At 55.8% G+C, this 27,820-nt stretch overlaps 9 protein-coding genes across 9 annotated transcripts; 4 read left to right on the plus strand and 5 right to left on the minus strand.

The window, feature by feature from the left end:
- Window positions 1–632: 632 nt before the first annotated feature.
- SPBR_08301 (glycine hydroxymethyltransferase) lies at window positions 633–2,496 on the minus strand (the record flags this gene model as incomplete). Its single annotated transcript, XM_040766539.1, has 5 exons — window positions 633–1,780; window positions 1,843–1,980; window positions 2,067–2,160; window positions 2,239–2,295; window positions 2,359–2,496. 5 exons carry the CDS (start codon window positions 2,494–2,496, stop codon window positions 633–635), a joined length of 1,575 nt encoding a protein of 524 aa, XP_040614728.1.
- A 2,044-nt stretch (window positions 2,497–4,540) lies between these two features.
- SPBR_08443 (large subunit ribosomal protein L19e) lies at window positions 4,541–5,959 on the minus strand (the record flags this gene model as incomplete). The annotated part of the gene is made up of 4 exons (XM_040766681.1): window positions 4,541–4,690; window positions 4,765–4,915; window positions 5,002–5,271; window positions 5,934–5,959. The coding sequence occupies 4 exons, from the start codon at window positions 5,957–5,959 to the stop codon at window positions 4,541–4,543; spliced, it is 597 nt and encodes a 198-aa protein (XP_040614729.1).
- A 398-nt stretch (window positions 5,960–6,357) lies between these two features.
- Window positions 6,358–8,357, plus strand: SPBR_08265 (phosphoribosylaminoimidazolecarboxamide formyltransferase; the record flags this gene model as incomplete). Its single annotated transcript, XM_040766503.1, has 3 exons — window positions 6,358–6,503; window positions 6,649–8,131; window positions 8,202–8,357. 3 exons carry the CDS (start codon window positions 6,358–6,360, stop codon window positions 8,355–8,357), a joined length of 1,785 nt encoding a protein of 594 aa, XP_040614730.1.
- A 525-nt stretch (window positions 8,358–8,882) lies between these two features.
- On the plus strand, window positions 8,883–9,523 carry SPBR_08695 (uncharacterized protein; the record flags this gene model as incomplete). The annotated part of the gene is made up of 3 exons (XM_040766933.1): window positions 8,883–8,888; window positions 8,954–9,068; window positions 9,135–9,523. 3 exons carry the CDS (start codon window positions 8,883–8,885, stop codon window positions 9,521–9,523), a joined length of 510 nt encoding a protein of 169 aa, XP_040614731.1.
- Window positions 9,524–9,944: 421 nt separating this feature from the next.
- Window positions 9,945–11,909, minus strand: SPBR_08274 (c2h2 finger domain containing protein; the record flags this gene model as incomplete). The annotated part of the gene is made up of 2 exons (XM_040766512.1): window positions 9,945–10,879; window positions 10,937–11,909. The coding sequence occupies 2 exons, from the start codon at window positions 11,907–11,909 to the stop codon at window positions 9,945–9,947; spliced, it is 1,908 nt and encodes a 635-aa protein (XP_040614732.1).
- A 932-nt stretch (window positions 11,910–12,841) lies between these two features.
- Window positions 12,842–14,119, plus strand: SPBR_08494 (Ran GTPase-activating protein 1; the record flags this gene model as incomplete). The annotated part of the gene is made up of 1 exon (XM_040766732.1): window positions 12,842–14,119. One exon carries the CDS (start codon window positions 12,842–12,844, stop codon window positions 14,117–14,119), a length of 1,278 nt encoding a protein of 425 aa, XP_040614733.1.
- Window positions 14,120–15,454: 1,335 nt separating this feature from the next.
- On the minus strand, window positions 15,455–19,687 carry SPBR_08079 (vacuolar protein-sorting protein BRO1; the record flags this gene model as incomplete). The annotated part of the gene is made up of 6 exons (XM_040766317.1): window positions 15,455–15,778; window positions 15,847–16,069; window positions 16,459–17,612; window positions 17,682–18,830; window positions 18,900–19,329; window positions 19,410–19,687. 6 exons carry the CDS (start codon window positions 19,685–19,687, stop codon window positions 15,455–15,457), a joined length of 3,558 nt encoding a protein of 1,185 aa, XP_040614734.1.
- Window positions 19,688–22,058: 2,371 nt separating this feature from the next.
- On the minus strand, window positions 22,059–23,610 carry SPBR_08408 (plasma membrane snare protein; the record flags this gene model as incomplete). Its single annotated transcript, XM_040766646.1, has 2 exons — window positions 22,059–22,127; window positions 22,195–23,610. The coding sequence occupies 2 exons, from the start codon at window positions 23,608–23,610 to the stop codon at window positions 22,059–22,061; spliced, it is 1,485 nt and encodes a 494-aa protein (XP_040614735.1).
- A 1,388-nt stretch (window positions 23,611–24,998) lies between these two features.
- Window positions 24,999–27,671, plus strand: SPBR_08150 (GTP-binding protein; the record flags this gene model as incomplete). The annotated part of the gene is made up of 1 exon (XM_040766388.1): window positions 24,999–27,671. One exon carries the CDS (start codon window positions 24,999–25,001, stop codon window positions 27,669–27,671), a length of 2,673 nt encoding a protein of 890 aa, XP_040614736.1.
- Window positions 27,672–27,820: the final 149 nt, after the last annotated feature.

The raw sequence follows: 27,820 nt of genomic DNA on the forward strand, positions 1-27,820 counted from the left end.
GTTTCTTCTCCGTTCACTTTGTCGACGTATCCAGAGCCGTATATTTCTAATGGAAATTGGGAGTCCAAAAGAATATTCGTTGGCGGGTGGGAGCTTGATGGCTTTTGGTATAAAAGCAGTAATTCGAATAAATGTATCACGGCCGATTTTGATGAATATTTGAAGGCCTGTAATGAATGTGCCCATGAGAACGACAATGTAGATTCCACTGTAGAACAAGTGACCTATGGTTGAATGAAAGGTCGTAAAAGAAGAAAAAAGGACAATGGCCGCAGCGGAGAGAAGAGGCTTAGGAAAAGGAAGTGCAAATGAGACAATGAGACAATAATATGGAACCAAAGCAAAGACCAAAATCGGATGTCAACCAAAACGCCGGCGTTGAAGACCGTTCACAAAATCAGGAAGTGGTAGAAACCAGAAGAAAAAGACAGAACCAAAAAAGAAGCGAAATGGGAAGAGGAGAGGAGTGTACAGAGAAAGGTAGGATAAAGGTGGTTTTGTAGAGTTTTGTATACATAGCGTACGTTTTTTGTTTTGTAACTTTTCTTCGAATGGTTCCCTCGGCCCAGTATGAATTTTTTAGATCATTTCGTCATGTTGAAAAGATTGGTATCGGCCCCTCTCGCACCCTTTTACTCCTTGGTCGACCAGGGCAGGGGGTAGGTCCCAACCCAGTCGGCAACCTCGCTGCGCAGCTGCAGGATCTCGGGCACACCATCGCCGTTGCCCAGGTGGTCCAGGAACACCCGCAGACGGCCAGCACCCTTCACGCCCTTCTCCTCGGCCTCCTTGCGGGCCGCCTTGTCCACGCGCACCGCAATCGTCACGGCGCGGTCGACAATGTCGGCCACCCGTGTAAAGTCGTGCTCGCTGAACCCGCGCGTTGTCATGGCAGGCGTGCCCATGCGCAGACCGCCGGGTGTCAGCGCCGAGCGGTCGCCCGGCACGGTGTTCTTGTTGGCAGCGACACCGACCAGCTCCAGTACGCGCTCGACGCGACCACCGTCAATGCCCTGCGGTTTGAGGTCGGCCAAAACCAGGTGGTTGTCGGTGCCGCCCGAGACGAGCGAGTAGCCGAGGCCACCCTTGTCCTTTGGTTCACCAAGGCGCTTAGCCAGCGCTTGGGCGTTGACAAGCACCTGTTCCTGGTAGGCACGGAACTCGGGGGTCTGGGCCTGCTTGAGGGCGACAGCGAGAGCGGCAATTGTGTGGTTGTGGGGACCGCCCTGGTGGCCGGGGAAGACGGACGCGTTGATGGGGTTCTCGAGGTTGTATAGCTCCTCCTCTTTGGTCTTGGCGTTGACACGACGCACGCCGCGACGGAAGAAGATCATGGCTCCGCGGGGGCCGCGAAGTGACTTGTGTGAGGTGGTGGTGACGATATCGGCGTAGGCAAAGGGGCTTGGGATGGACTTGGCGGCAATCATGCCGGACAGATGGGCAACATCGGCGAGCAGATAGGCATTGATCTTGTCGCAGACCTCACGCATGCGCTTGTAGTCGATGAAGCGGCTGTAGGCGCTGGCACCTGCAACAATGATCTTGGGCCGGTAGATGAGGGCCATCTCCTCCATCTTGTCATAGTCGATGTAGCCGGTGGACTCGTCGAGGCGGTATGGCAGGGTCTCAAAGTATTTCGAGATGAAGGAGATCTTCTTGGTCGGCGTCTGGTATCCGTGCGACAAGTGGCCGCCATGGGGGAGGTCGAGGCCCATGAGGCGGTCGTGGGTCTCCATGAGGGCGGAGTAGACGTACAGGTTTGCGGGAGCACCGGAGAGAGCTGCGACTATGTTAGACTGAAGCCTACGATGCGATCGCATTGTATATGGAAGTCCAACGTACCCTGTACGTTGACACCCCAATCCTTATCGGAGAGGCCAAATGTCTCCAGCGCGCGTTGTTGGCAGAGCCGCTCGGACTGGTCAATGAACTCGTTGCCGCCATAGTACCGAGCTCCGGGATAGCCTTCTGAGTACTTGTCTGTTGTCTGTTAGCTTATGTCCCCGTGCGCGGCGGTTGTTTCGTGCCTTCGCGAGTCCATTTTCCGAGGACAAGAGTAAACGCACTCTGCATGGGGCTGCCTAAGGCGTCCAGGACGGCCTGGGACGTGAAGTTCTCGGATGGTATCAGGTTGATGAACTGCTTCTGGCGCAATTTCTCCTAGACGGCTGTTAGAATACTGCCGGTTGGTATCGGCCGAATGGGTCGAGATACGGCGACCAGGACGGCATCACGCACCTTCTCGATAATCTCGTACATGGTCGGGTCGGCCTGTTGCAAGTGTGCTGCCAGAATCTGCGAATCATGTTAGTTACTTGGCCTGGCATTCATCGTGTCTTGTGTTTAAGTGTTATTCACCTTTTGCTGGCCGTCCTGGCTATGTGTCGACACCGTCCGGGTCCGTGTCCATGCGGCGGCAACCGGGGAAGCTGTGGCCGTCCATGGCCGGGTGGCCCGGGCAGCACGGGCGGTGCTCCGGAAGAGACGAAGAGACATGGCGGCGGCGTAGTGAGCTGGGCCGCGATTGTTGTCTTGTCCGGACGAGGGGACGCGGAGGAACGGACTAAGCGGCAAGCTTCAATTCGAGCTCTAATCTATGCTGGCGGTTCTTTTTGCTATGCTGTGGAGGCCCTGGTTTCTCAAGTTCAAGAAAACCAGAGACGTCGTTGACGGGGAACTGACGAGGTGGTGAGAAGTGGAAGAGAGAAAGCAGAAGAGTGGTCCGACACTTGAGCCGGCTTGCGTGACGATTTTGGTGCCGCGCACGGTATATATCTGGGTTTTACTTGGACTAGCTTCGAGCGGGGAAGGTACGCAGCGTTACGGATTGGCAAATAACACAAGGCAGGAGAAACCGTTGTGACTGTTTGCAAACACTACAACATACTAAAACAGAAGGTATTACGACGTACAGTTTGGCACATACAGACGGAAGGCGCCTGCGAACGGCTCGTGTCAATTCTGTAGCAGGTGTCAAAGAGGAAGGAGCCAGCGATACCAGCGATCAGTCCTATCGGAAGCCCCAATCTAGAGCCATGAAAGGCGTCTATGACGCTGGCCAGTGTCGGTGAGGTCACCTCCTCTTTTTCCCGTTCGTCTGCCGCCGGAACTTAGGACTTGCACCAGAAGGACCCGAATGCGCTTTATAGCGGCCTTCTAGGGGTGGCAGGCGGCGCTATTCTGGTGCTAGATGCAAATAAAATGGCCTTTTCTAGTAATTCTAGTGGCCGGCCCCGCTGTGGAACAGACCTGTGGACTGCTAGCCATTCTTGCTTATTTGGGCAATTTTGCCTGCTTCGGATTTTTCATCTGAAGACTGGGGCTGCCCCAGAAGGAAGGAGCAGATACACGTGACCCAAGCTCGGACTGCGGGTACAAATTTTTCTTGAGCCAGCCGAGGAAATTTCGACAGCTTCCCCTTTTTCTTCTCTTTTTCTCCCTAACAACTAAACTTGGGAGTGATGAGTCTGTTTCGTTTAAACGCCAGATCGTTTCCACACGGGGGCAACTTCGTGCCTGGGAGCATGCTGAAATGTCTTGGCACTTTCACCACCTTCGACAGGAACAATTTGAAACTTCTGACCCAACGTAAAGTTGTGACTCTCTTTTCTACTTTACTTGCTCTCTTCTTGATTTTTGCCCTTACATGTCGTGCAGTCTACCTCCTTGTCTCTGTTGACCAACATCTCAGCGAGTGCCGTTGTTTTCGTGTTTGTCTTGGTTGCGGTCTCGAGCTCTTGTCATTGTCGAGATTTATGTCGATATTTACATCACACGACACTTGAAGCCTCCTCCAGACCGGACTTACCTATTGTCGTTTCAGTTTATAGCTCGTACGACGCACCACATGTCGTATTGTAACGCATTGCGAAGGACGCACATCCTTTTGTTTTCAATTGTTTTTATTCGTTCAGACGATTTTTGTATCCGTTACCGCTTGCTATGCTCCTTGCCCGTTCTACTCTTTAACACCACGAACACGCAGTGTAGAACAAGGAGCACGACCTAGACGGCCTAAAATCCAGATGAAAATGGCAAAGACTCCGTATGCAAAATCCGCCTGTATTTTGGCCTGCGCTCCCGTCAAAGCGGAAAGCCCAAATGAGAAAAGCCATAACGGCATGAGAAGCTGGGAAAAGAAAGTGGGAGAAAAGACATCATCGAATGAGAGACAAAGAAGCAGCGAGATGAAAGAAGAGGCAACAGGCTTGGACATAAAAAGAAATAGGAGTGCACAACGCAGAGACGGCAGAGGGAAATCAGCGGACTGTAGGGGTCAGAAGCACAACAGAAGAAAAAAGATGATGAAAATGTCCTTTTTTAATTTTTGATGTTCCGCCCAAGTGGGTGTTGTTTTGTGTTGATCCGGAAAACTCCATTGTTTTTGTTTTCGCAAAAAAGATGCAGCCCTCTCGCTGTCCGGTCCCGGTTGCCGCCTCATCCTCATTCTTCCTGGCAGCTGCAGCCGACCGCCGCTGCCGTCGACGCCGTCCTTCACGCCCACTCCATTTTCATTTTCGTTTTTCAAATTCGCACTGCCTTACTCCTCGTCCTCGCCCAGAATCGCCTGCCGCTTGGCGGTCTGTCTCTCCAGCTTCCGCTCGCGTGCGGCCTTGGTCTTGGCGCGCTTGGCGTCCATCTCGTCCTTCAGCTGCTTCTCGCGGGCCTGCTCGGCCTTGGCGCGGTGAATCTGTGGAGGGGGTTAGTTGTGCTCGTGCACAGAAATATGGTATGCACATCGTTCGGATAGGTTTTGTGACGTACGTGCTCAACAAGCGCGCGCTTGTGCTTGAAGGTGTTACCCTTGGCCAGGTGGTACAGCTCGTGGTACAGGTGCTTGTCGATCTTGCCCGACGCGCGGTACTTAACTAGTAACCGGCGGAGGACACGGAGACGGCGCATCCAAAGGACCTGCCTATGGGGTTGTTAGAAGGCCATCACAAACCAGATACGAAAAGTTTTTGGATATTGCACTCCAATTGTCGGAAAGAAAATACGTACTCAGGCATACGGGCATCAGCGGTACCCTTCCGCTTACCGAAGCCACGGTGACGGCCGATGCGGCGGGCCAGGTTCAGCTCACGGGCACGCGACCGCGAGTGCATGGTCGCGGGCTTGCGGATGATCAGGCCATCGGAGACGAGCTTGCGGATGGTCATGCGGGAGTTGGCGTTGGAGATCTCCGAGACCTCGTTGGGGTCCAGCCAGATCTTGTTCTTGCCACAGCCCAGGACGGACGAGGCAAGACGCTTCTGAGTACGCAGGTTGACCCTGGGAGAAAAAAAAACACGTTAGCCACTGGTTGCTAACGTCAAAGAACTTGATCAAAGAGCAATTCGACGGTCGACGATGCATGCAAATGGCGGGCGAGCGGTCCGGTAGAGCGAATTCGGTTCCTTTATGGATGTCGTGTCTGTCTCTTGTCGGCCTGTTGTCCATGTCGTTCGATTGTTCGTCGATTCATTTCTCCTTCCGATAACGATAAATTCCCAATATTTCGTCTGTCTTTCGGTGGACGCCGTTGTCGTTGAGATGGCTGTTATTTCCGGGGAAATACTGTTGCCTCATCGCCCCATAACCCTGCAACGTATTCCCGATCATATCCTTCGTGATCTCGCCGCCGTCCGGACATCAAAAGTCGCCGATTCGCCGTTCCGCCGTCGAGGTCATAACGGAGCCGTTGCCATCAAATGCATCATCGCAATCGAATTATTCTGTTCTGCTAATGGTAATAAGCAAAACTCACATCTTGAATACTGTTCGGAGGTGGTCGTGGTGCGGTTGTCGATGTCGGATAAGGTTGCTGAAGTTGAAAGAAAGAGGTTTCAAAAAGCCACACACAAAGCGAAAAAACCTATCTCTGGAAAAAAAATTGGAAAAGAGGGAGGGGGTGCGCATGGCAGTAGGCCACACTAAATCCGGTTTGAGAGCACATTTCGTGTGCCGATTGTGTGGGCATAGACGGCGCTAGTATTCATTGGGCTAAAGGAAGGGCAACCCCAATCGCCCTATCGCTGCACGTGACGTCCTTTATTCGCAGACCGTGCGAAAACGACTCCGCACAGTAGCCATCCTCAACGAGCGGTTACTCCAAAGAACGTACCAAAGGTAACTTTGGAGGGGTAGCCCGACTAAGAGCGTCCAATCGATGTTTCCCTTTTCGTCGGTTAGAGCACTTCGTCATATCCTTTTTTATTTTGCTTGTGCCAACGTTGTTCCGAGCTCGCATCTCCTCTTTTGTCCCTTTCGCATCTTAACGACGACAAATTGAACAACACCTCCGACACCCTCCACCCTCCACCCTCCACAATCCCTCCCCCCACCGCATCACCTCACACACATCCCAATCGAGACACAATGGCCAGCCAAAGAATTGCCATCATCTCGGTCTATGACAAGACCGGGCTGTTGGACCTGGCCAAGGGCCTCATCAAGAACAATGTCCGCATCCTGGCTTCGGGCGGCACGTCCAAGATGATCCGCGAGTCGGGTTTCCCCGTCGAGTGAGTGCCGTGTTGTTGGTCAATTGCGGGGCTTGCGAGCTGCGGCGTCTCTGCGCAATGGCTGCAGTTGCGCTTGTTGTGGGCGTTCTGTTGTTGCTATCCGCCGGACAGCTCTACTAACAAACGTTTACGTCCTCTTCTCTAGGGACATCTCGTCCATCACCAAGGCCCCCGAGATGCTTGCGGGCCGCGTCAAGACGCTGCACCCCGCTGTCCACGCCGGTATCCTGGCGCGTGACCTGGCCTCCGACGAGAAGGATCTGGCTGAGCAGAACATCGAAAAGGTCGACTACGTCATCTGCAATCTGTATCCCTTCAAGGACACCGTCTCCAAGATCAACGTGACGGTACCCGAGGCCGTCGAGGAGATTGACATTGGTGGCGTCACCCTCATCCGCGCGGCAGCCAAGAACCACTCCCGTGTCACCATCCTCAGCGATCCCACCGACTACGCCGAATTCATCAGTGAGCTCGAGGCCGGCGAGGTTAAGGAGACCAGCCGCAAGCTGTACGCCCTCAAGGCGTTTGAACACACTGCCGACTACGACGCCGCCATCTCTGACTTCTTCCGCAAGCAGTACGCCGGCGACGGCTTCCAGCACTTGGCCCTGCGCTACGGTGCCAACCCCCACCAGAAGCCCGCTGCTGCCTACGTCAAGGAGGGTCGCCTGCCCTTCACTGTCTTGAGCGGCGCCCCCGGCTACATCAACCTGCTCGACGCCCTGAACGCCTGGCCCCTTGTCAAGGAGCTCAAGGAGGCGCTGGGTCTGCCGGCCGCGGCATCCTTCAAGCACGTGTCGCCCGCTGGTGCTGCGATTGGCACGCCCCTGAGCGCCGACGAGCGCAAGGTCTACATGGTCAACGACATTGCCGGCATCGAGACCTCGGCTCTGGCCCAGGCCTACGCCCGTGCGCGCGGTGCTGACCGCATGAGCAGCTTTGGCGACATGATCGCACTGAGCGACACGGTCGACGTGGCCACCGCCTCCATCATCGGCAAGGAGGTGTCGGACGGCGTGATCGCGCCCGGCTACGAGCCAGAGGCCCTGGCCATTCTGCAGAAGAAGAAGGGCGGCCGCTACCTGGTGCTGCAGATCGACCCCGAGTACTCGCCTCCCGCCCGCGAGACCCGCACGGTCTACGGTGTCACCCTGGCGCAGCACCGCAACGACGTCGTCATCTCGCCAAAGTCGTTCAGTACCATCATCACACCAAAAGACGCCGGGGCCCTGCCCGAGTCGGCCCTGCGCGATCTGACGGTTGCCACCATTGCGCTCAAGTACACCCAGAGCAACTCGGTGTGCTACGCCGCGCGCGGTCAGGTGGTCGGCCTCGGTGCTGGCCAGCAGTCGCGCATTCACTGCACGCGCCTGGCCGGTGACAAGGCCGACAACTGGTGGCTGCGCTTCCATCCGCGCGTGCTGGGCATCCAGTGGAAGAAGGGCACCAAGCGTCCGGATAGGAGCAACGCAATTGACCTGCTGGTCAGCGGCCAGCTGCCCAAGTCGGGCTCGGAGCGCGAGGCCTTTGAGGCTGTCTTTGAGACCGTCCCGGCCGCTTTTACCGATGCCGAGCGCGAGGAGTGGCTGGCCACTCTGACGGACGTTGCCGTCTCCAGTGATGCATTCGTATGTTTTCCTATTCTATGTTTTCCTTTGAAATATCGCCCACGTTTGTACCTTGCTGACATCACGACAGTTCCCCTTCATCGACAACGTCTACCGCGCAGCTCGGTCAGGAGTCAAGTACATTGCTGCGCCCGGCGGCAGCCAGAACGACCAACCCGTGTTCGACACGGCCGAGAAGCTGGGAATCACCTTTGTTGAGCAGAACATCCGCCTGTTCCATCATTAAAAATCACAAAAAAAAAGGCTGTTGCAGCGGGAGTGCGGCATGGGAGCTGCACTGGAATTTTTCGTTTTTAAACACAATTGTACAAACCACAGAAATGATCTCATTAAAGGAGGAATTACTTCAACATCTTCACCTGATACCCAGAAAAAAACATGCTAAAATAACCAAGTCATCGTATCAAATTATTATTATTCATAGGAAAGTCGCATATCAGCGCACGACTTACACAGACGCACAGATACGAGTTTTTTTTCTTTTCCTCCTTTGTTTGTGAAGCTGCTTCAGATTTGTATGTCGTAAAAAGCCAAGAGCAGCGTTGTCATAGTTCTGCCTCCTGGTGAAATGGCGGCCGCTCATTGGTAGGAATATGACGTAAGCTTCCAATGTCGCGGAAGGAGGGATGGAGTACTGTTGTTGCCTCGAATAAGTAGAGAGCTCTCGACGTCCTTCCTGATAGACAACACTGCAAGATCAAAGAATCAAACGTCCTTGAAACCGAGTGCATTTTTCTTACTGCGCGCAATTATGGATGTGCGTTGTCTCTCTGTCGACTCCCCTTGTCCCAGGACGTCCTACTAACATCGCTCTCATTATAGGCCGTTACTGCCTACAGCCTCGCGTCGCTGGGCTGGCTCAGTGCCCAAGCGCTGCCTCTCATTGTGTGGCCGTCGTTTGTAGTCTCGCTTGTGGTGACGCAAGGCCCGGTTCCTGGTAAGTTGCTTCCACTTCCCTCTACCTCCTTTTTTTTCTTTGCCGGCTCTTTTTGACGCCTTTCAGCCGTCGCCGTCTACTTTGCTCGCGCTCTTGGCCTCGGTCAGCTGGCCCTGGCCCTGCAGACACTGGTTCTCTCCGGCTTGCTCCCTCTGCACGCTGTGGACAACGACCACGGGTCTGCCTCACCCTACGCCTGGGCCGCCTTGTTTGTCACGACGCTCTACCACGGCGCGGCTGCCTTTTACAGCTACGGCTGCTATTACTACGACATCCACCCGACAGTCACGGCCTTCTTGGTGGGCTGCACGGGCAGCAGCATTCTAGCGGCCATTGGGGTGTGGTGTTTGCTCTTTGGCGAGGGCAGCCGGATCAGCAAGCGGACGGGGGCAGACAAGCGGACGAGTGGGTTCCCCTTTACGAACAAGGAGGCCGAGAAGCGCAAGGTGCGGTAGTGACGATCAAAGAAAAGAGAAGGACAGTAGAACAATAGAACAATAGGGCAAATAGGGCAAACGTGCATCCACTTTGCACGTTTGCGCAGGTTTGAAAGAGAGCCCGGAAACAACTGCTTTGTATTTTGCACACCGTTGGATATGACCTTTTGTACCTTCCCAAGTCTCTGGACCCAAGAAAGGATATCTACAAAAGTAAGTTTTAAAAGACATAACTGAATAGCAAAAACTCCTTAATAGTACAATATGAATACCGCCATGACCAAGAGGAACGAGGTGCCTGAAGACAAACAAGAAACGAACGAAATAAGCAAGACAAAAAGACAAAGCACCGTTGTAACTGATTCAAATGGCGTGCACCGTGACCAGGGGGAGCATATGCATATGGCCTCCGTGAACGTCGCTCAAACGTGGTGGATTACTAGTCACCATTCACAGCCAGCTCGTTCCGCAGCGACGATCCGCCAGCGACCGAAAACGATGTCGTCTCTGCAAAGGAGTAGTCGTCACGGGTGGCATCGGGGTCGAGCATGACACTCGGCACATCGTCATCCTCATCGTCGTCTCCATCGCCATCCCCGTCGCCATCCCCGTCGACATCTCCGTCGACATCATCGTTATCATTGTCGTCGTCGGCGCCCGAATCGTCATCGTCCTTGCCACCATCGCCGTCATTGTCATCATCGTCGGCATCACCACCGCGAATCAGGCCAGCCGCCTCCGCCGCAGCCTCCTCTTCTGCCTCCCTGGCGGCCTCTTCGGCAGCGCGCTTCGCCTCCTCGATGGCGAGCGTGGCTAGCACCGCCTTGCGCCGCTCGTACCAGTCCTTCTCGCTGAGGATAACTTGGTCTAGCAGCACCTGCTGCTCGAGCCAGGCGTTGTGCGCGGCAGCCTCCCATGCGGCGCACTCCTTGCGCAGCTCCTCGCTCTCGTCCTCGGCCCACTGCAGCTGCAGACGGCAAACGCCGTACAGCGCCTTGGGCGACAGCTCGAGCTCATGGGCGGTGAAGCCCTGGTCTTTGCCGAGCGCAGTGGTCTCGGCACCCGTGTAGTGGAACAGGCTGGGGTCGTCATAGGCGCTGCTGTCCACCGAGTCATCGTGGCCACCCGCATGGGAGAGGGGCGTCTTGATAATGATTTTGAGCTTGTTCGGACCGCCGGCCTTGCCGTTGGTTGTGGCGGCAGCCGGCGCTGCGACGCTGCCGTTGACGGCACTTCCGTTGGCACCACTGCCTGAGCGACCAGCAAACGGCACCCTCCGTTGTCCCGCCTCGTAATACCGCATCAAGTCAATCTCGTGCGCCGTCCGCATGTGCTTGTTAAGGGCATCCTGTCTCGCAAAGGCTAGGTCACATTCTGTGGAGGGTTAGAGGAGGACGAAGCAACGTGTGGGGAACAGTGGAAATGGCTTACCTGGAAGGAGACAGACGTGCGGCTTCTCGCGCGTGTGGCTACGCAGATGCGCCTTGAGCGCGTACGCACTGGCGTGTGACTTTCCTTTGCGCGGACATCCGATCCACTCGCACGTGTATCGTCGCTGCTTGCCCTCGACATGTTCGGCGTGCAAGTGCTCGACCAGCTTGTCCATATTGCCCAAGTCGCCCGTCTCGCAGCCGTCCCATGCGCACACGGTCACCTGCGGCTCGTTTATGGCATTGAGTCCGGCCGCGGGGTCCTCGTCTACAGCACCGCGTCGGAGGCCAAAGGATGAGGAAGTATGTGCTGATGGTTGGGCAATCTTTTTTGGCGGCGGCACGTCGCCGTCGGTGTCCTCGGACACGTCCGACATGGTGTCGAGAAGGTCGTCGATGGCGCCGTTGCGCCCATGGTGTGCGGTATTCGCACCCGCAGCGTTGCCATTGGCCGTGGTGCCGTTTGCTTTTCTGGCGATGCTGCTGCTCACGTTATCGTTGGATGTGTGCAGCACGGTCGCGTCTGGATCAGCCGCATCGGCCGCCTCCACTTCAGCGTCCACCTCAACGTCTACACCCGCTTCTTCTGTCGCCGGGTCCTTATCTGCGTCGGCCTCTACCTCGGCCTCTACCTCGTCACCGGCCTCTTGTTCAATCTCGACAGTGTCGTCATCGCCGTTCGCGTCGGGCAACGCGCTCGATCGCGACGACTTTCGCCGGATGGAACGGGACTCCTTCCTGCTCTTTACAGTATCGGCCGGCTCGTCCTTCATTTCCTCGTCTTCGGGCTCAGCGTCGGCTGCATCACGGGCGGCTGATGCACTACCCGGCGATGTCGGCACGGCGGCTCCGTTTGCTGCCTTGAGGCGCTTGGGCGGTTTGGAGACGACGTCGGTCGCGCTGTCGTCCTCGTAGTCGTGCATGGGCGATTCGGCCGATGGCGACGACCTGCGTGATGAGTGACGTTTGCCCATTGTCAATGGGATGTGTGAGACTGGATGTGAAGGGAGGAAAAAGGAGACAAAGTCGATCAAAGTTACGGGCAGTTGTCGGTCATTAATAGAGAGGTTGTCGAGGTGATGTTGGAAATAGCGAGAAATAGATCATGAGGTATTGGATGTTGCGATGGCGTTGAAGCCTCATCCGTCGCGTTGTGTGAATGCAGTTCGTCAATATGTGGGATAAGTTTAGAAATGGAAAATGAAAATGAAAGGTATGAGAATTTAGCAATGTCCTTTAGGAGGCTGATTGCGGCCTGTTGGCTGCGATGGTAGTCTCAAAATTGAGAAAGGGCGCAAAGGAGCATGGCGATTGGGAGCTTTTTGGCGCCATCAGCCCTTCACAATGCGAGCTTGTACACCTTCCTGCACGAGAAGGCGCCGCTTCGACCAGATTGAGCATTACCCATGTTCATCCGCCAGGGATACGGGATTAGTCAGAATCTAGACGTTTAAAGGAACTGCCAGCTGGTGCCAGCTGGTGCCAGCTGCACATGGACTATACAAAAAATGAGGAAACCAGTGGGCGGTATCACTCCGTAATTACAGGGGCTTCACAGGGGATGACCGCTGACGTCCAGGTCGTGCCCCTCCCCCACGCCGCCGTGCATTGAGGCCTAGCGAGCCAGCGAAGCTTCCTAGCAACGAGAGGGGCCTGGCCCAAAAACTTTTTGAGTAAACACAGCAAATAAATACTGCCAGGCACATTCCCCCTTGGAGCCCAGTTTGTCTCCATAGCCCAGCATTTTTGTTTCTCTGTTTCTTTCATATTTCAAATCAAAGACGGAACGACGTGCACATAGAGAACAATAGACTTCCAAAGCACTTATTTTACGCGAGACTCGACACATCCTGTCCCTTCCCTTTGCCACTCGCAACGAACAACACCCACATCAACGTCTACAACGATGGCGTCCAAGATATTCTCCCTCGAAGGCAAGGGCCTGAAGCTAGACACGGCGGCCGACATCGAGCCGCACATTGCGCCGCTGCGGGCAATGGACGATGTCGAGGAGGTGCGGCTGCTGGGGAACACGCTGGGCGTGGGTGCATGCCAGCTGCTGGGCGAGGTGCTGGCGACCAAGAAGACGCTGACCACGGCGAATCTGGCGGACATTTTCACGGGCCGGCTGCTCAACGAGATCCCTGAGGCGCTGTCGTCGCTGCTGACGGCACTGCTCAACCTGCCGAAGCTGGGCACGATCAACCTCAACGACAACGCCTTTGGCCTCAACACGCAGGCGCCGCTGGTGGCGTTCCTGGCGTCGCACGTGCCGCTGCAGCACCTGTACCTCAACAACAACGGCCTGGGCCCGCATGCGGGCATCCTGATTGCCGATGCTCTGAGCGCGCTGCACGCCAAGAAGGAGGAGGCACGCAAGGCGGAACCCAAGACAGAGGTGCCGGACCTGGAGACGGTCATTTGCGGCCGCAACCGGCTGGAGAACGGCAGCATGACGGCGTGGGCCAAGGCGTTCCAGCTGCACAGCAAAGTCAAGACGGTCAAGATGGTGCAGAACGGCATCCGCCAGGAGGGCATCAGCCACCTGCTGAGCGCGGGCCTGCATCACGCGACGACCATCCGCGTGCTGGACCTGCAGGACAACACGTTTACGCTGATGGGCGCCAAGGCACTGGCAGGCGTGGTGCCCCGGTGGACGGAGATTGAGGAGCTGGGCATTGGCGACTCGCTCCTGAGCGCCAAGGGCGGCGTGCTGCTGGCGGGCGCGCTCAACAAGGGCCAGAACAAGAAGCTGCAGATCCTGCGGCTGCAGTACAATGACATCACGGCAGCCGGGCTCAAGGCACTGTCAGATGCGGCCGGCAGCGGCGCGCTGCCGGTGCTGCAGAAGCTCGAGGTCAACGGAAACAAGTTCTCCGAGGATGACGAGGCGGTGGTCATGCTGCAGGAGCTGTTTGAGGCGCGCAAGGAGAAGCTTGGCGGCGACGTGGTGGACGAGGACGCATGGGGTCTGGACAGCCTGAGCGACCTGGAGGAATTGGACTCGGACGAAGAGGAGGAGGAGGAGGAGGAGGAAGAGGAGGAGGCCAAGGGCACGACGGCCGAGGAGCGCGCTGAGAAGCTGATCAAGGAGGCGGAAGAGGCGCAGGAGGAGCCTGTGGTGCAGGTCAAGGACAAGGATGTGGACGAGCTTGCCGACAAGCTGCAGAAGACGGACATTTAACGGCTCCTGGTGATCCTCACCCACATCTCATCCACTTCCCGCTCCCTGCCCTTGACACCTCACCAAGCCTCCCGAAGCATCACTCCCGCCTGTACATATTCCTCTTCCAGCCCTTCTTGCATTCCCGGTCATTTCCCTTGTCTCACTAGATTTCCCTTGTTTGTCGTTCGCGTCCCTCTATGCCCCTTCCCATACCCCATCCCCTTGCATTTATTCACAGCACGTAATACAATGAATACAGAAAGACCGTTCAATTTATATATTTATATATTCCTATATTACTTTGTCTACAATCACATGCCATACACGCATCAGACAAGGGCCCTTCCACTCGCTGGCAGAGCAAAGATAGCGCAAAGACGAGGCAACGGCAGCCGGCTTCCAGCGGCTTCTAGGAACCAACCCGGCTCGCCACTGCTGGTAAGTCATGTGGCCCCTGGTAACGTTCTTTGTGAAGTATTACTTGTTTCCCGTCGGACAGCTGCGATAAGTGTCACTGGTTTCGTGTGCGGCAGACGTGGCCTGTTGTTTTTGGTCTCAGAGTAGCCCATATTGGGCGTGTCACACCACTCTGCACCACTGAAAATATAGTACGATGCGGCTGCCCGTAGCGCGTCCGTCGGCTTTGGCACTAACAGGCTCAGTTCTTTCCCTTTTGGGGCCAATGTATCAGGTCTAACCACATCACGGACACAATACACAAACAGCCAAAGCCGATGACGCTGACTGTCGGACAACCAACCACCACTACCTTTTTCCTTTTCATCCCGCCAGAGATCGCCAGACAGCCTGCCTCGCTTGCTCCTCGGGCGACGGCTCTTTCAGAGTGATGTTTCCTGCCAACTGCTCGGGAAGCAAAAACAGCGGTGGCCTTATTTAACGGACAGGTGACCCTCGAAGCTCATCCCTTTGTGACATCCTTTTGTCTTCCAAAACAATAAAGAAATCAACGTTTCGCCGTTGCAGCTGTCCACTGTCCAGAGCGCCCCTGCAACCTCAATCGAACCAATTCCATTCTCCCCCCCCCCGAAACCACCTATATAGCATCCGTCCAGCAAAACCGCCACAATGCCCATCTCCGGCCTTTTCGGCTCGACCGAGGCCGTCATCGATTTTCTCTGGGACATTACTTTTCTCTTCTTCGTCATCCGCCTTTCGTTTGTCTATGCCGTGCTCTCGGCCGCCGCATCGGTCGCTGTGGCCTGCCTCGCTCATGCTGCCATTCTGCCGTTCGTTGCGGCCCGCCACAACGTCGGGGTTGGTGCCCTCGTCCACAAGGTCTTGGGCACGTCATCGACCACCAAAACTGCCCTTGTGGTCCTTGTTTCGGCCGTCCTATTTTCCGTCGTCGGCCTCTGTGGCCGCTTCATGATGGGCTACGCCAAGATTCCCCAGCTGCGCGGCTTCCGCATCCCCATTGGTGTCGCCGCCGCTGTCTATGTTGGCCTCGGCTGGCTCGCAGCGTCCGAGTTTGTGCCGGCGTGCCGCGGAATGACGGCGACCACCACTCCCAAAGGCCACGGCGTGGTCCCCGCCGACAACGCCCTGACTCTCGCGTCGTTCTGCCGGTCGACCCGCCTGCGGATCGGCGGCATTGCCTCCAACACCAGTGTCAGCGCATGCACCATTGTCGGTCTTGTCTTTGTCGCCGCCGTCGCGCTCGTGCCGTGGTTGTCCATGGCCTTGTTGGAACGGCCGAACCGCCACTACGGCCGCCACCGTCGTACCTCGTCCAACATTGGCTGGCTGCGTGCCATGAGTCCCTCGCCATCTGCGACGCCCGTCAACGAGAAGAGTTTGTCGTCACCACCCGAGCCGTCGTCGTCAACAGACGATTCTGAAGACCAGGCATCTCCAAAGAAGACGCGTACCACGAGGGCGACACGGACTCCCAAGAAGCGGTACTCGCTTAGGAACACCACGACCCGGCGGACAACGTGATCGTGAGAACTGTCCGTTGAGCAATAGTAAAGCTATAGAAAGGGCCATTGCGACTTGCGTACGATACAAAAATACGGGCGTTTATTTTTCTGTGATTTGGGTATTTTAAGAGATTATTTTACGATTTTTATCCACGTTTGTGTTATACGTTGAAAATCAACACAAGCGAGACTATTCTATGCAATAATTCATCTTTCTGACTAAGTACATCATGCATTATAATAAGTTAAAACGAAAACAATGAAATTGAAAGTCATCCAAAACCCCGGCTCCTCTTAAACAAATACGCATTATTCAACAGCATTAAGAAGTAGCCAGCACCGCCTTGTGCCATCTTCCATTCCCATGCTCAACTCGTTCTCATCATCCCTCATTTCCACGAGTTAAGCCCTGCCCACGGGTCGGCTGGAGCTTGCTGAGGCGGCGGCGCTTGCTGCTGGAACGACTGCTGGTATTGCTGCTGCTGAGACGGCAGCTGTTGTTGTTGCTGCTGCGAATAGTAGTCGGTCGGCTTGACATGATATGTCTGCTGCGGGCCCAATGGTGGCGGTGCACGGGGCGGCGGCGGCGGCACGAAACCAGCTGGCACAAAGCTGGACGGCGTGCTCGAGTGTGTTGTCGGCGGCTGGTTGGCTTGCTGATTGCCGTACGTGCTATACTGGTGGCTGCCGGGCTGCCCAAACGCCGTTTGTGTCGGTGGCGGCGACGCTGGCCCCCGCATCGCGTTCATGTTGAAGCTGGTCATCGTCGGCGGAGGCGACGCGGGGCCGGGAATGCGGCCGAGTGCGCTCGGGTTGTACGTCGCAGCCTGTTGGCCGAACTGGCTGGCGTATGGGGATGGCATGGAAGTCTGGTTGGGGGGCGGTGAGTTCGGGACTTGATACTGCCCCGTAAAGTTCGTCGCCGGGTACCGTGGCGCGTTGTTGTTAGACAAGTACAGTGGCATGGGCGTGGGCCGCCCAGACAGACCGCCCGAAGACGACGGTAGTGGCGGTGTCGATGATGCGCCATTGGCGGGTGGCTGAGGCTGCGATGAGGGTGTGGTCTCCACGGACATGCGCTCCATGAGCCCCCGTAGGCGTTCCCTCTCCAGCTCGGCCTGCTGGCCCTTGTTGGCAGCGCGGTCCTGCTCGATTTGGTTGAGCAGTTGTGCGCCCTCGGACCGACGGTTGTTCACAAACGTCTCCACGTTCTTCTCGAGGCTGTCAACCGTCTCCTTCATGTCCGCATACCACCGCTTGGCACCGTTCAAGCCTGCCTCCAAATCGAGGAACTCTTGGTATGCCCGCTTGTATTTGTTCACCACGGAAGCGCGCTGCCGTTGGACCGACTCGTACTTGCTCTGCTCCGAGCGGACGCGCTTGTCCTGCAGGAGCGTGTTGAATGCGGCCGTCAGCTCCTTCATGAGCGCTGCCTGCTTGTGGTTGGCCTGGACAAGTCGGTTTTGGTGTGTGCGGAACTTCTCCAGCTCCGACTTGAACAGTTGTGTCTCGTAGTTTGCAATTGACTTCTTGTTCAGAATCAATATCTGCGAGATATCGTCGTCGTGAATCTGTTTTGTCAGTGCATGCCCGCGTATTGATACCACGTAGCTATCGAGAGAAGAAAAACTTGGGCTTACCTTGTCTTTGAGATCTTTCAGCACCTGGTTGCGTTCCCGCTTGACAAGATTCAACTTTGACAGGATCTCATCCACTGTATTGATCTGGTCTGGTACGCTGGGGTGGCTGTCCTCAAAGTCGGTGTCTAGCAGGTTGCCTTCGCTGGGGCTCGTCGTCTGGCTGCCAGACTTGCCCCGTACCTTGGCCAAGGCTCTTTGGAACAGCGCGTCGACCTCGCCATGCTGGGCCGCTGTCCGCATCTCGTCGAATTCAGCACTGTTTTGGCGCAGCTTCGAGGCCAAAAGCCCGTCACTGGTCCCCGCCTCGTCCAGCGCGTCCCGGTAGTTTTTAATGTCCCCACGAAGTGTTGTCGTGAGCCGCGAGCTGGGCTGCTGGGTCCACTCGCTTTCGTACTTGGAGCGCATCTTCTCACAGACACTCTCCTCCATGTCGAGCTGCTTTGCATTTTTGTCCAGCGTGGCAATAATTGCCTCCCGCTGATGACGCAGGGGCTCGAAAATGGCCTCGGGGCTTTCGTGGTCGGCCACGTCAACACACCAGGTACGGAAGTCTTCGTCAGGGAGCACCTCTTGGTCAAACCCGCCTTTGAGAACCTGGAGGGCGCCTGGAAGACGAAGATAGTCAAGGCTGGCAGCCATCTCGCTGTTCGCAGTATCGACCCGTTCGGTTTCCGCGCGGAGAATTTTGGCCTTTTCTTCATCGTACAGACTTGCCGACTCGGTCACGGAAAGTGGGATGATCTTGGCAAAAAGGTCAGGTCCAGTGATGCGCTGAATGTCCTGGCCTGCGTACAGCTCGCTAACAGGTATTGGCTTGCAAGCAGGAAGCTTGGAAACGGGCGGGAGACTGGCTGTGTCGGGAACCGAGTCGTGGTAGATGAAGTCGTTGTCCTTGTTGAAGCCGCGCAGCTTCTCCTGGACCGTGGACAGATGCCGTTTGGTGATGTCGACGAGCAGTGTGCTGGTGTCGGCCCCCAAGTTTGCGCTTGAAGGCAAGGAACTAGGGAAGCTGGTCGCCAGCTTGGCTGCCTCCTTCCCGAGGGTCTCGGCGACTTGCAGCCGCGATACTGCGAGGCCATGGTTGTTTGCATCATCATCGGCGAGGCCCTGGAAGTACTGTGCCATTGAGCCCATAAGGCTCGCCTTGATCTATAGAGGAAGAATGGTCAGCCTCGATTTTGTACCAACCATAGGAGAACCGGCTCACGCAAAACATACCTGGACAAAATAGAGCCAGACTTTTTCGAAAATGGCTCTGTCGACGTTGGCTTGGACACCCTCGGCTGCTTGGGCATACAATGAGCTGGCATGGCTCGCGAGCTTCGCCAGCAGGCCGACCTTTTTCTGGTCGGCAATCTGCTTCTCTAGGAAGACCTCCTGGGCTTGGGCAAGGGTAATCGAGATGAGCGTCTTAACGGTCTCCCGACTCAGATCAGCCGACGGAGCATGGAGAAAGTTTTCATTGATATAGGTGAACATTCCAGCAGAGGCCTGAAAAGAGTGGTAGGCAGTCTTGAGACCGGACTCGTCGGAGCGGTTCTGGAGGGCGGCATTGCAGGACAGAACAGCGGAGATGTTGAAGATGATAGATGCCTTCTCGAACGCAAGCGAGAACTGCGACGTCGCCTTGTGTGTAAACGCATCAAACCTATAAGTTGGTGGGAGATGTCAATATGATGGCAATCTTTGGCATACCACGAGCTGGATCAGCCACTGTTCAATACGTACCATGTGAATGAGATCCGGATATGCTGTTCGTCAACAGGAAACCGAAGGTCAAGAAGCTCCAACTGCCCATAGTACCGGTAGAGCAAATCGCGCCCGGAGCTGCTATCCTTACCAGCACCGCGCATATCCTGGCGCAAACGGTTTAGAGTCGCACATTCTTCGGCATACCGTTCAGGGTCGTCGCCATATGTGTCACGGATATAGTTTTTCAGCGGCACAATCCAGTCGATCTCGTTGGTAGCCTTGAGCGGCACCGAGATCATAGGGGCTTGAACCATTGTTTCGGTCGCAAGAGAGCGCTTGCTCGGGGGCTATGTTATAGTTCAACAGCTCTTCTTCCTGATAGACGCTCGTAACAGAGGAACCAGGAGTGAGCCGCCGCAAAAGATTCGGCCCGGAAGGCGGTGCAACTGTCGTGTTGCTGTCACGCCTGACGTCCGAGTCCGGAAGGGACGGGTAGAGGTATTGATTCGCCAAAGGCCGGTATATCGAAACAGTGTTATGGAGCAGGTAGCAGATGCGTGATCGGCGGAGGTCGTAGCGAAACGTTGTCTCGTTGTATATGTGTCGTATGCTGTCGGGGTGTAGGATTCGAAATGCGGAACTGTAGAAAGCACCCTCTTCCTGACGTCGCTAACCGTTTAGGAAGCAAAAGGACCGGCTGAGCAATGCCAGTTCTGCGAAAAATACCGTGAACAGAATAAAAAAGACGGCCAGAACGAACCCGTGTTTGTCGAGAGCTGGCACAATAAGGTGACGAAGAGGTGGGAAATGCCCAGAACGTCAGCGGGCGGTGTCGGCGGGAGCTGTGCTGGCAATATTGGGCGCAAATGGCACAGGGCGGCAAAGCTCAGTCGTATGCGGCGCTGTCGATAGGGGCGCAATGCAAAGTGGAAGCTGGATCGACAAATATCACAAAATGGAGAATAACAAGAGACAAGAGATATTGGGGTCTTGAGGTTATTCAGGACAAGAGATGGGCAGTTGTGAATGATGGGCAATGGTTAATTAGCCGCCCAGGAATAATGGCTGTGAGGGAGGTGTTGGTAGTGCCTTCCCAAATCCAGGCCGTTGGCTGGCCTCTAGGTGCCAGAGCATAGGCGCAAAGGAGGGGGAGGGGCGGACAGATAGGGGATGCCGGGATTGAATGGGGAAAGTGGGCTGGGCCTGAGTCTGCCCGAAGGCCTCGTTCCGAGGAGGGAAAGTGTGCCACTGGCGGGTGCCTACCGTATTCGTCAGATACCTGGTTGCGACTCCCTCTTGTATTCCACACTTTGTGCGCCGTATTAGTGCCGCTCGACGACTCAGTTCCAACAGGCAAGAGCGGCCGTCTAGCGACCGAACGCTCTTAGCTTTTGAGCTTGCCGCTGGCGACCTGGGATGGTATCCTAACGTGCATCATGTCTGCTTAAGCACGACGCGACGGCGTGACGACGGGCAGCATCTCGCCGGACGACGACTTGTTGGATACTTTGAGGCATTGGTGCTTTGGCTGCTTTGCGTCTATGGTTAACAGCGATGGCATGCACAATGCGCGAGCGCAATACCGCGTCGAATCGGCGAGCCAGGACATTGGGCTCTCGAAAACACGCTTCATGGCACACTTCAGATCATCGCGGTAAAGAAAAGCCGCGAGGCAGCCACATCTCTTTGGCTAGAGCCGTTGGAATTGTCTACGTCAGATGCCGCATACCAACCAGGTAGCCTGACCAGCACGCCAAGGTGGGCAGCAGCCGTCCATGGCACGGGAGTTGGGAGGCTAAGGCGGCCGTTTCTGCGACCCGCGATCTCGAGCAGCGGCCGGGAAGCACCCGCCAAATCCAACTGTAGATGAGGGAGGGCAGCGGCGACAAACGCAAAGATAAAAGGTATTATGCTTTGCGTCCGCTCGAATCTGGAGGATTCGGATGATGAGCGGGGGGAGGAGGAACATCTCTCCGCTCCGTTCTCTGCTTTTGTTTACGGTAAAGAGTCGTGCCAGATGAATGTCACATCACGACACGGACCCTCGTCTATCGTCTGCCTGTGACGAGACATCAGTCAATTTGCAAAGCCCCAAGTTCACCAACGAGAACGCCGGGGCTACTGAAAGCTTATGCAGGTGATGGCCATTCAAAGCACTCTTCTAGGCCGTTAAGCGCCCCTGATTGGACACGCGCAAAGCAACCCTGGCCCCCAAGACCCTTTCCGAAGCGACGTGCGGGCGCCATAAGCGCCGGAGGATCCAGTATCTTACTTGGAACAAGTGTTGGGGGCCAAACCGTGCTTTCACCATAGTCGAGAGTTCTTTTGCCCTAGTTTTTTTTCTGCCAATGTCTGTTGTACAAAGTCATTACATGATTTGAGGTTACGCTACATTCTTGACACATCTCCAGCCGGCGTCTGTCACGGAGTTGATTTTCGGTGAGCAATATTGAGCGGTCCGTGTCCTAGATCGGCGTTCGAAAATGACACCGCCACAAAGGAGCCCATTGTGAACTTGTGTCCGCCATGTTTTTGATACTCATACCACATGTCATGAAGGGAACGCAAATAAATATAATTTGAAACTGCTGGCACAATGTAAAACTTAAAAAGAAATAAATACATAAATAACCCGGTGAAAACCACGACCAACACAATCCAACTTATCTTCAGGGCCACAACCTATTACCGGCCCTTTTCGATGCGCTCTAGTCTGTACCGGTTGGCACGCACCTGGTCGTCGACAGTGTCGCTCTGTAGCATTGTGTTAGCTGACTGAAAGCAATGTGCCGCAGAGAACAGCACTGGTGAGATGACATACCTTGGCAGCAATTCTGTCAATATGATCCAGATCCTCCGTGGCAAACTGGTTCATGGCCTTCGCCGTCATATTCAGCGTGCCAACAGCGCCTGACAGCAGGTCCATCTTCTGATTGATGGCCTGCTCTTTCTGGATGTCCTCCTCGTCATCGTCCTCGAGGTTGAACTTGCTCGAAATGCCCGACTTAGTTTGGCCAAGCCGGCGGTTCTGCTCTGCCGTCCGCTCCAGCTGCTCAAAGTTTTGCTCGGCATTGCGGTTGCTGAGGTATGCCAAGCGGCGCGTCTCCTCGCGCTGCTCCCGCTCGCTGCGGTGCTCGTCAATGGCCGCTTGCGCCTGCTGTGCCGCGCGCTGCTTGGACGTGAAGGGGTTGTTGACCTTGACGGCAAACATGCTGCGGTTGTAGTGCTTCAGCTCCGCTGCGCGGTGCTCGGCAATCTTGTTGTGGTTGGCCGCTTCGTCGAGGTTGTTCTCCACATTCAGCAGCCGCTCGCGCTGGTTGTACATGCGCGCCATTGTTCCCCGTGCCGTCTCAATACTCTGGTTGGCAATCATGAGCGAGCGGTCGAGACTCTGGTCTGTCTCGTTTCGCAGGTACCGCGTCTCCTGGTTCATGCGCTTGACATCTTCGTCCTCCTGCTCCTCGGCCGTCAGCTCGCGGTCTGCGCCGTAGCCGCCACTTTCCTCACCGCCACCAGCGCCGTAGCCGCCGCCATTGTCAGCGGGGTTCGGGTACTTGCTGGAGGCTTCCTGGCGGCGCTCGGCATATTTTTGTGGTGCGTCGCCAAAAAGAGCCTGGCGGTTCGAGTCGTCAGCCTCGTCGTCGGCGCCACCCATGCCGCCGTAGCCACCTCGTCGGGCACTGAGTCGGGCAGCACCACCACCACTGTAACCGCCTCCAGATCCAGGGCCATCGCTATCAGCTGTGCTTCTGTATGTTGGGGGCCGTCCAAGAGGGGGGCCGCCTCCATAGGACGAGTCGTTGTCGTATTTGTTGCTGCCATAACCACCCGATGCACCATAGCCGCCGGCGCTGTAGCCGTTGCTCTGCTGGCTAGGCGCGTTGTTCGGCGGAGGACCACCATACGGTGCCGGGCCATTGGCCGGTGGGCCACCGTAGCCTGCGGCCGAAGCGTAAGGGTTGGCGTTGGGGCTCGGGCCGCCACGAGGCGGCGGCGGGCCAGCATTTGATCTGGGACCAGGCCCGCTCGGCAGGCCACCACGTCCACCCCGGACTGGCAGGCCCATGCTTGCCTGCTGGCGTTGCAGAGATGACATTGGTGCGGCGTAAGGGTCAGGCTGTTGAGACTGCTGTGCGTACGGATTGTCGTCCTGCGTGTTGTTGCTGCCCTTCTTCCTGCTGAACAGACTAGCCTTCTTGCTGTCCTCGTCGTCTTTGGAAAACCCAAACCGAGGCATCGTGACGAGAGTGGAGGGACGACTCTGCCGAAAGGATGTCGATTCTTTATAGAGAAATTGTGTTCCGCTCGTCCAGAAGGATCTCCGGAAGAATAATGCGATTGAGCGCTGTTATGTGAGAGATGCGGGACGCAATGCAGGCGGGAGAGTCGCAGAGCCGTGTCGATGAGGAGGAAGAAAGACGGTGGATGGAGAGTAGCAATGTGTCTGACCTACGTTTCGCCACAGAAAAGGGTTTCGAAAGGGGACGGCCCAACAGTCGATGAGGCAGCTAAGGGGAGGCAGAGCAAAGCGCTTTTAGGGGTATTGCTTTAAGGGTGTTCTGGCTCCTCCCCACTCCGATTAGGCGGTGTCGATTTCACAGTGCAACTCAGCCCCCGCACCACGTTCCAAAAACAAGCAATGCCCAACGGCACTAGTTATAAAAATAGGAAGGAGGCCGCTAAACTTTTGCCCCAGGCGCATTCTGTTTCTGGACATAGGTCGTCATTACCTCGTCTGTGGCGGTGTTGAATCGCAGCTGCCTGCCTCGCTTGCTGTTGGGTCATCTTCAGCTGGTTGTCGTTTCCTAGTTTGGGGAGAATTCAGTACGAGGGAGGTAGAATGCTTTCAAATTTCGACTTTCAAAGTCTGGATTGGAAGGTGGAGCCCGATGACACTGGTCGGTTACCCACGACGAGCAGGGACCAAGCACGCTTTGCGGCCAAACTTGTTCAAAGGGGACATCGCTTTGGGGACTTCAAAACGTGCGCTGGAGAAGTGGTGACTCCCGAGGCTGCCAGGCCGACCCAGGACGCTGGTTGGCCTCGTTCGTTGTTTCCTTGCATCGTCGATGCGTGTTGCTTCTTTTCGTAGCCGCACAGAAAGAATCGGGAAGGAGTCACACCCCATTGCGATGATTGTGGCTTCCCTATTGGGGAGTCGTCCAATGTGGAGGGGCATCATGCGCCAACTATTCTACGCCGTGGGCCGTTCTGACACTAAAGTCTGGCGTCAATTGCTCATAACAACATCTTATTCTTCCTTTCTTCTCTACCTGTCCACCACCCATCCCCTGTCAATGCCTCGTTTTTAAAGTCATCTTGCAATGTTCGCCCATTGTCTGAGCAGTGCGTGAACCAGGAAACAGGTTTACTTTTATATATACATCCGCCCAGAGACCTCTGTCGAGCGCAGTCTGTGTCTTGACCACTCCAGACTCGCCAACATTCTCAAGCCAAAATGCTGCCTCAAATACCGCACATTGTCCAGCTCTCAGTCTCTTTGCTTTCTTTGCAGCATCACGTATTATTACCATTACCAAACTAAGCACAAAGCACTCCTCTTCCTCCATCATTATTGGGCGAGCGCACGTCGCCGTTTTTGGCCAACTGTGAAACGGAGGGCAGATGTCTGTCTTTACGTACGACCCGAACCCGCCTCGGGTATCGTCCCCATGGCTCCAAGCCGCCGATGTGGACGTGCCGAGCTCCTCGAGCCGTGGTCACCTGGCCGGGCATGACGAGACCCCGGGCGATGGACCTGTCGCACACAGCTTGCTCTCTGAATACGGGGTAACAAGACTGCCTCCTGAACCGCAAGAAGGGCCGGTCGAGTACAAGCTGCACCTGCTGCTGCGTCCGCGGCGGTCATACAAGTTTATCCCCCCGACCGCCTCTGCCGGCTCGCCAAAGGTCACTGCCGACCCCAAGTTTCTTCAAAAACGTCGCGTGGTTGGGTCGGCGACGGCAGGGCAGACTCGGCAAAGTCGTTGCGAGCATCTAATGACACAGCTCCTTTGGCGACTACGCCAGTCCTCGCCGTACCACGCATCTGTTGCGCAGCAGGACCCTGCTTTGCCGCTTCTACCGGAGGACTCGGCCATTGCGGAGATGCCTGTCACGCTTGGGAAGTTGGCGCCCGGCCTGGAGGAGTCTAGAGGTGCTCTTTACGAAATTGGTGTGGCCGACGATGGTGCGCTTGTGGGCATTACAAAAGACGAGCTGGACCAGAGTATTGCCACTTTGCGCTGGATGGCAGCCCACCTTGGTTGCGTTTCGAAGATTCTTCGCATTGTCGAAGTCGGCCAGTGCGAGTGGACCGAGGAGACGAACCCATCCGGAAATGGCACCGTAACACTCCGTGATCGTCTGTGGGTTGCGGAGGTGTTTGTCCAGCCACACATGAATTCGCAGGGAAACGGCAGTAATGGGGCTGAGGCAGGAACTATATCAACGTCTTATGGCGGCAGAGTGAACGATTTGTCCACTACTCTGGGGTCCACGACGGCCGACCAATTGCGGGTGACCTTGACCGGCCCGACAGGGTCTGGAAAATCCACGCTGCTCGGCACGCTCTCGACGGGAGCGCTCGACGACGGGCACGGCAAAAGTCGCTTGAATTCGCTCAAGCACCGCCATGAAATGGCCTCCGGCCTCACCAGCACTGTCACTCAAGAGCTCGTTGGCTACAGCGACGAAGTCATAGTCAACTATTCCAACCCCAACATCGAGTCTTGGATCGGCATTCACGACTACACCAAGAACGGCCGTCTCGTTTTCATATCCGACTCGGCCGGCCACCCTCGCTTTCGTAGAACGACGCTTCGTGGACTCATTGGGTGGTCACCGCACTGGACTCTTCTTTGCCTCAGCACTAACCCCGATGATGCTGATAGCGGTACTTCTGGTGACTGTGATACGGGGAGTGGCACATCAACACCACTGGAATCGGGTTCTGGAACGAATAGCGCCGCCCTAGCCAAAGCTCACCTCGACTTTTGTGTTAAACTTGGCCTGCCATTAGCCATCGTTTTGACAAAATCGGACCTGCTGAACAAGGAGTCGCTGAAGCGCACGCTGGCTCCTATCTGGACTGCTATCAAAAACGCAGGTCGCTTGCCGCAGCTGTTACAGTCGAAGCAAAAGGCGACTGAAAACACGCGCTCCGTTTCCTCGATCGATGCCGCAGCCATCGAGCGTGTTCTGACTCCCATGCGCGAGTCACAGGACTTCCGTACGGTTGTTCCTGTGATTTTGACGAGCTGTGTCAATGGAGATGGCATTGGGCTGATCCATGCCCTCCTTAAGTCCTTGCCGCTACCTCCTAAACCAACGTCAAACGACTACATTGGCAAGGCACTCAACCCTGAGCAACCTGAAGCGCTCTTCCATATCGAGGACCGCTTCAAGAGCCCTGTGTCTTATGCTACCGCCAGCCTTGCAGAGTCAGCCGATTCGGGCCACGTACTTTCCGGATACCTGCGCTTCGGCAAGTTATCCGTCGGCGACCTTGTGGTAATCGGGCCCTTCCCATCCGACGAGGATGGGACAGGATCTGGTCTGGATGATGACAGGACTGCGTCCCCGAGCCACAACAGCCTGTCATCCTCACACCCGTCGTCGTCTGAACTGGCGCGTATCGCCGCCCGCAATGCCATTTCGGCGTCGGCTCTGAAGGGGGAGTGGCATGAAGCCCGCATAGAGACGATTCGCAACCTCCGCCTCCCTGTCCAGACTCTGGATGCCGATCAAGTCGGCACCATTGGCCTGGTCATACTTCCGCCGACCCAAACCAAACATGGTAGCTTTGCTGACGGCAGTGACGAAGTACATATTTCCACTGCTGCCCTCAAACCACGGCGTGGTATGGTTGTTGCGGTGCCCAACAAGCACATGCTGAAGAGTGGACTTCAGCTCCAAGCAGCCAGTGGACTCACAGCCTTTTTTGAGGACGTCAATATTGGCCGTCTGAGTATTGGCACACCCGTCACATATTATGTGGCAAGTGTACGCGCCCAGGGTCGCGTGGCCAAGGTCTGGAGCTCCACACCCGCCGATGACCTCGGAAAAATGGAGGCGACTGATGATGGCGTCTTTGATTCGTTTGAGCATGGCGATGAGGATGAGAAATGGGGCAGCCGGGCCGCCCCATCGAATCATGGCTACAGCGTCCGCCTTGAGCTGCTATATGGACGAGAATGGATCGAGCTCGGGTCCCAGGTTGTGATTCTCGAAGGTGCCAGCAAAGAAGGATCCGTGCTGGATGGCTTTGTTGGAAAAGTAGTCGAAATTATGGATTGAGCGGACATGTGTTGAGTGGTTCACATACTTTGATTTTCCGTTTGTTTGTTTTCTGTTGTTTTTTGCATCTTCCCTTTGGACAATTTGTTTCCGTATGGCTTTGCGAACTTCTTCCGTAGCCTACTTATCATCGTTTTTTTCATATATGC

This window comes from Sporothrix brasiliensis (assembly GCF_000820605.1).
Source record: "Sporothrix brasiliensis 5110 chromosome Unknown Cont22, whole genome shotgun sequence".
Lineage (NCBI taxonomy): Eukaryota > Fungi > Ascomycota > Sordariomycetes > Ophiostomatales > Ophiostomataceae > Sporothrix > Sporothrix brasiliensis.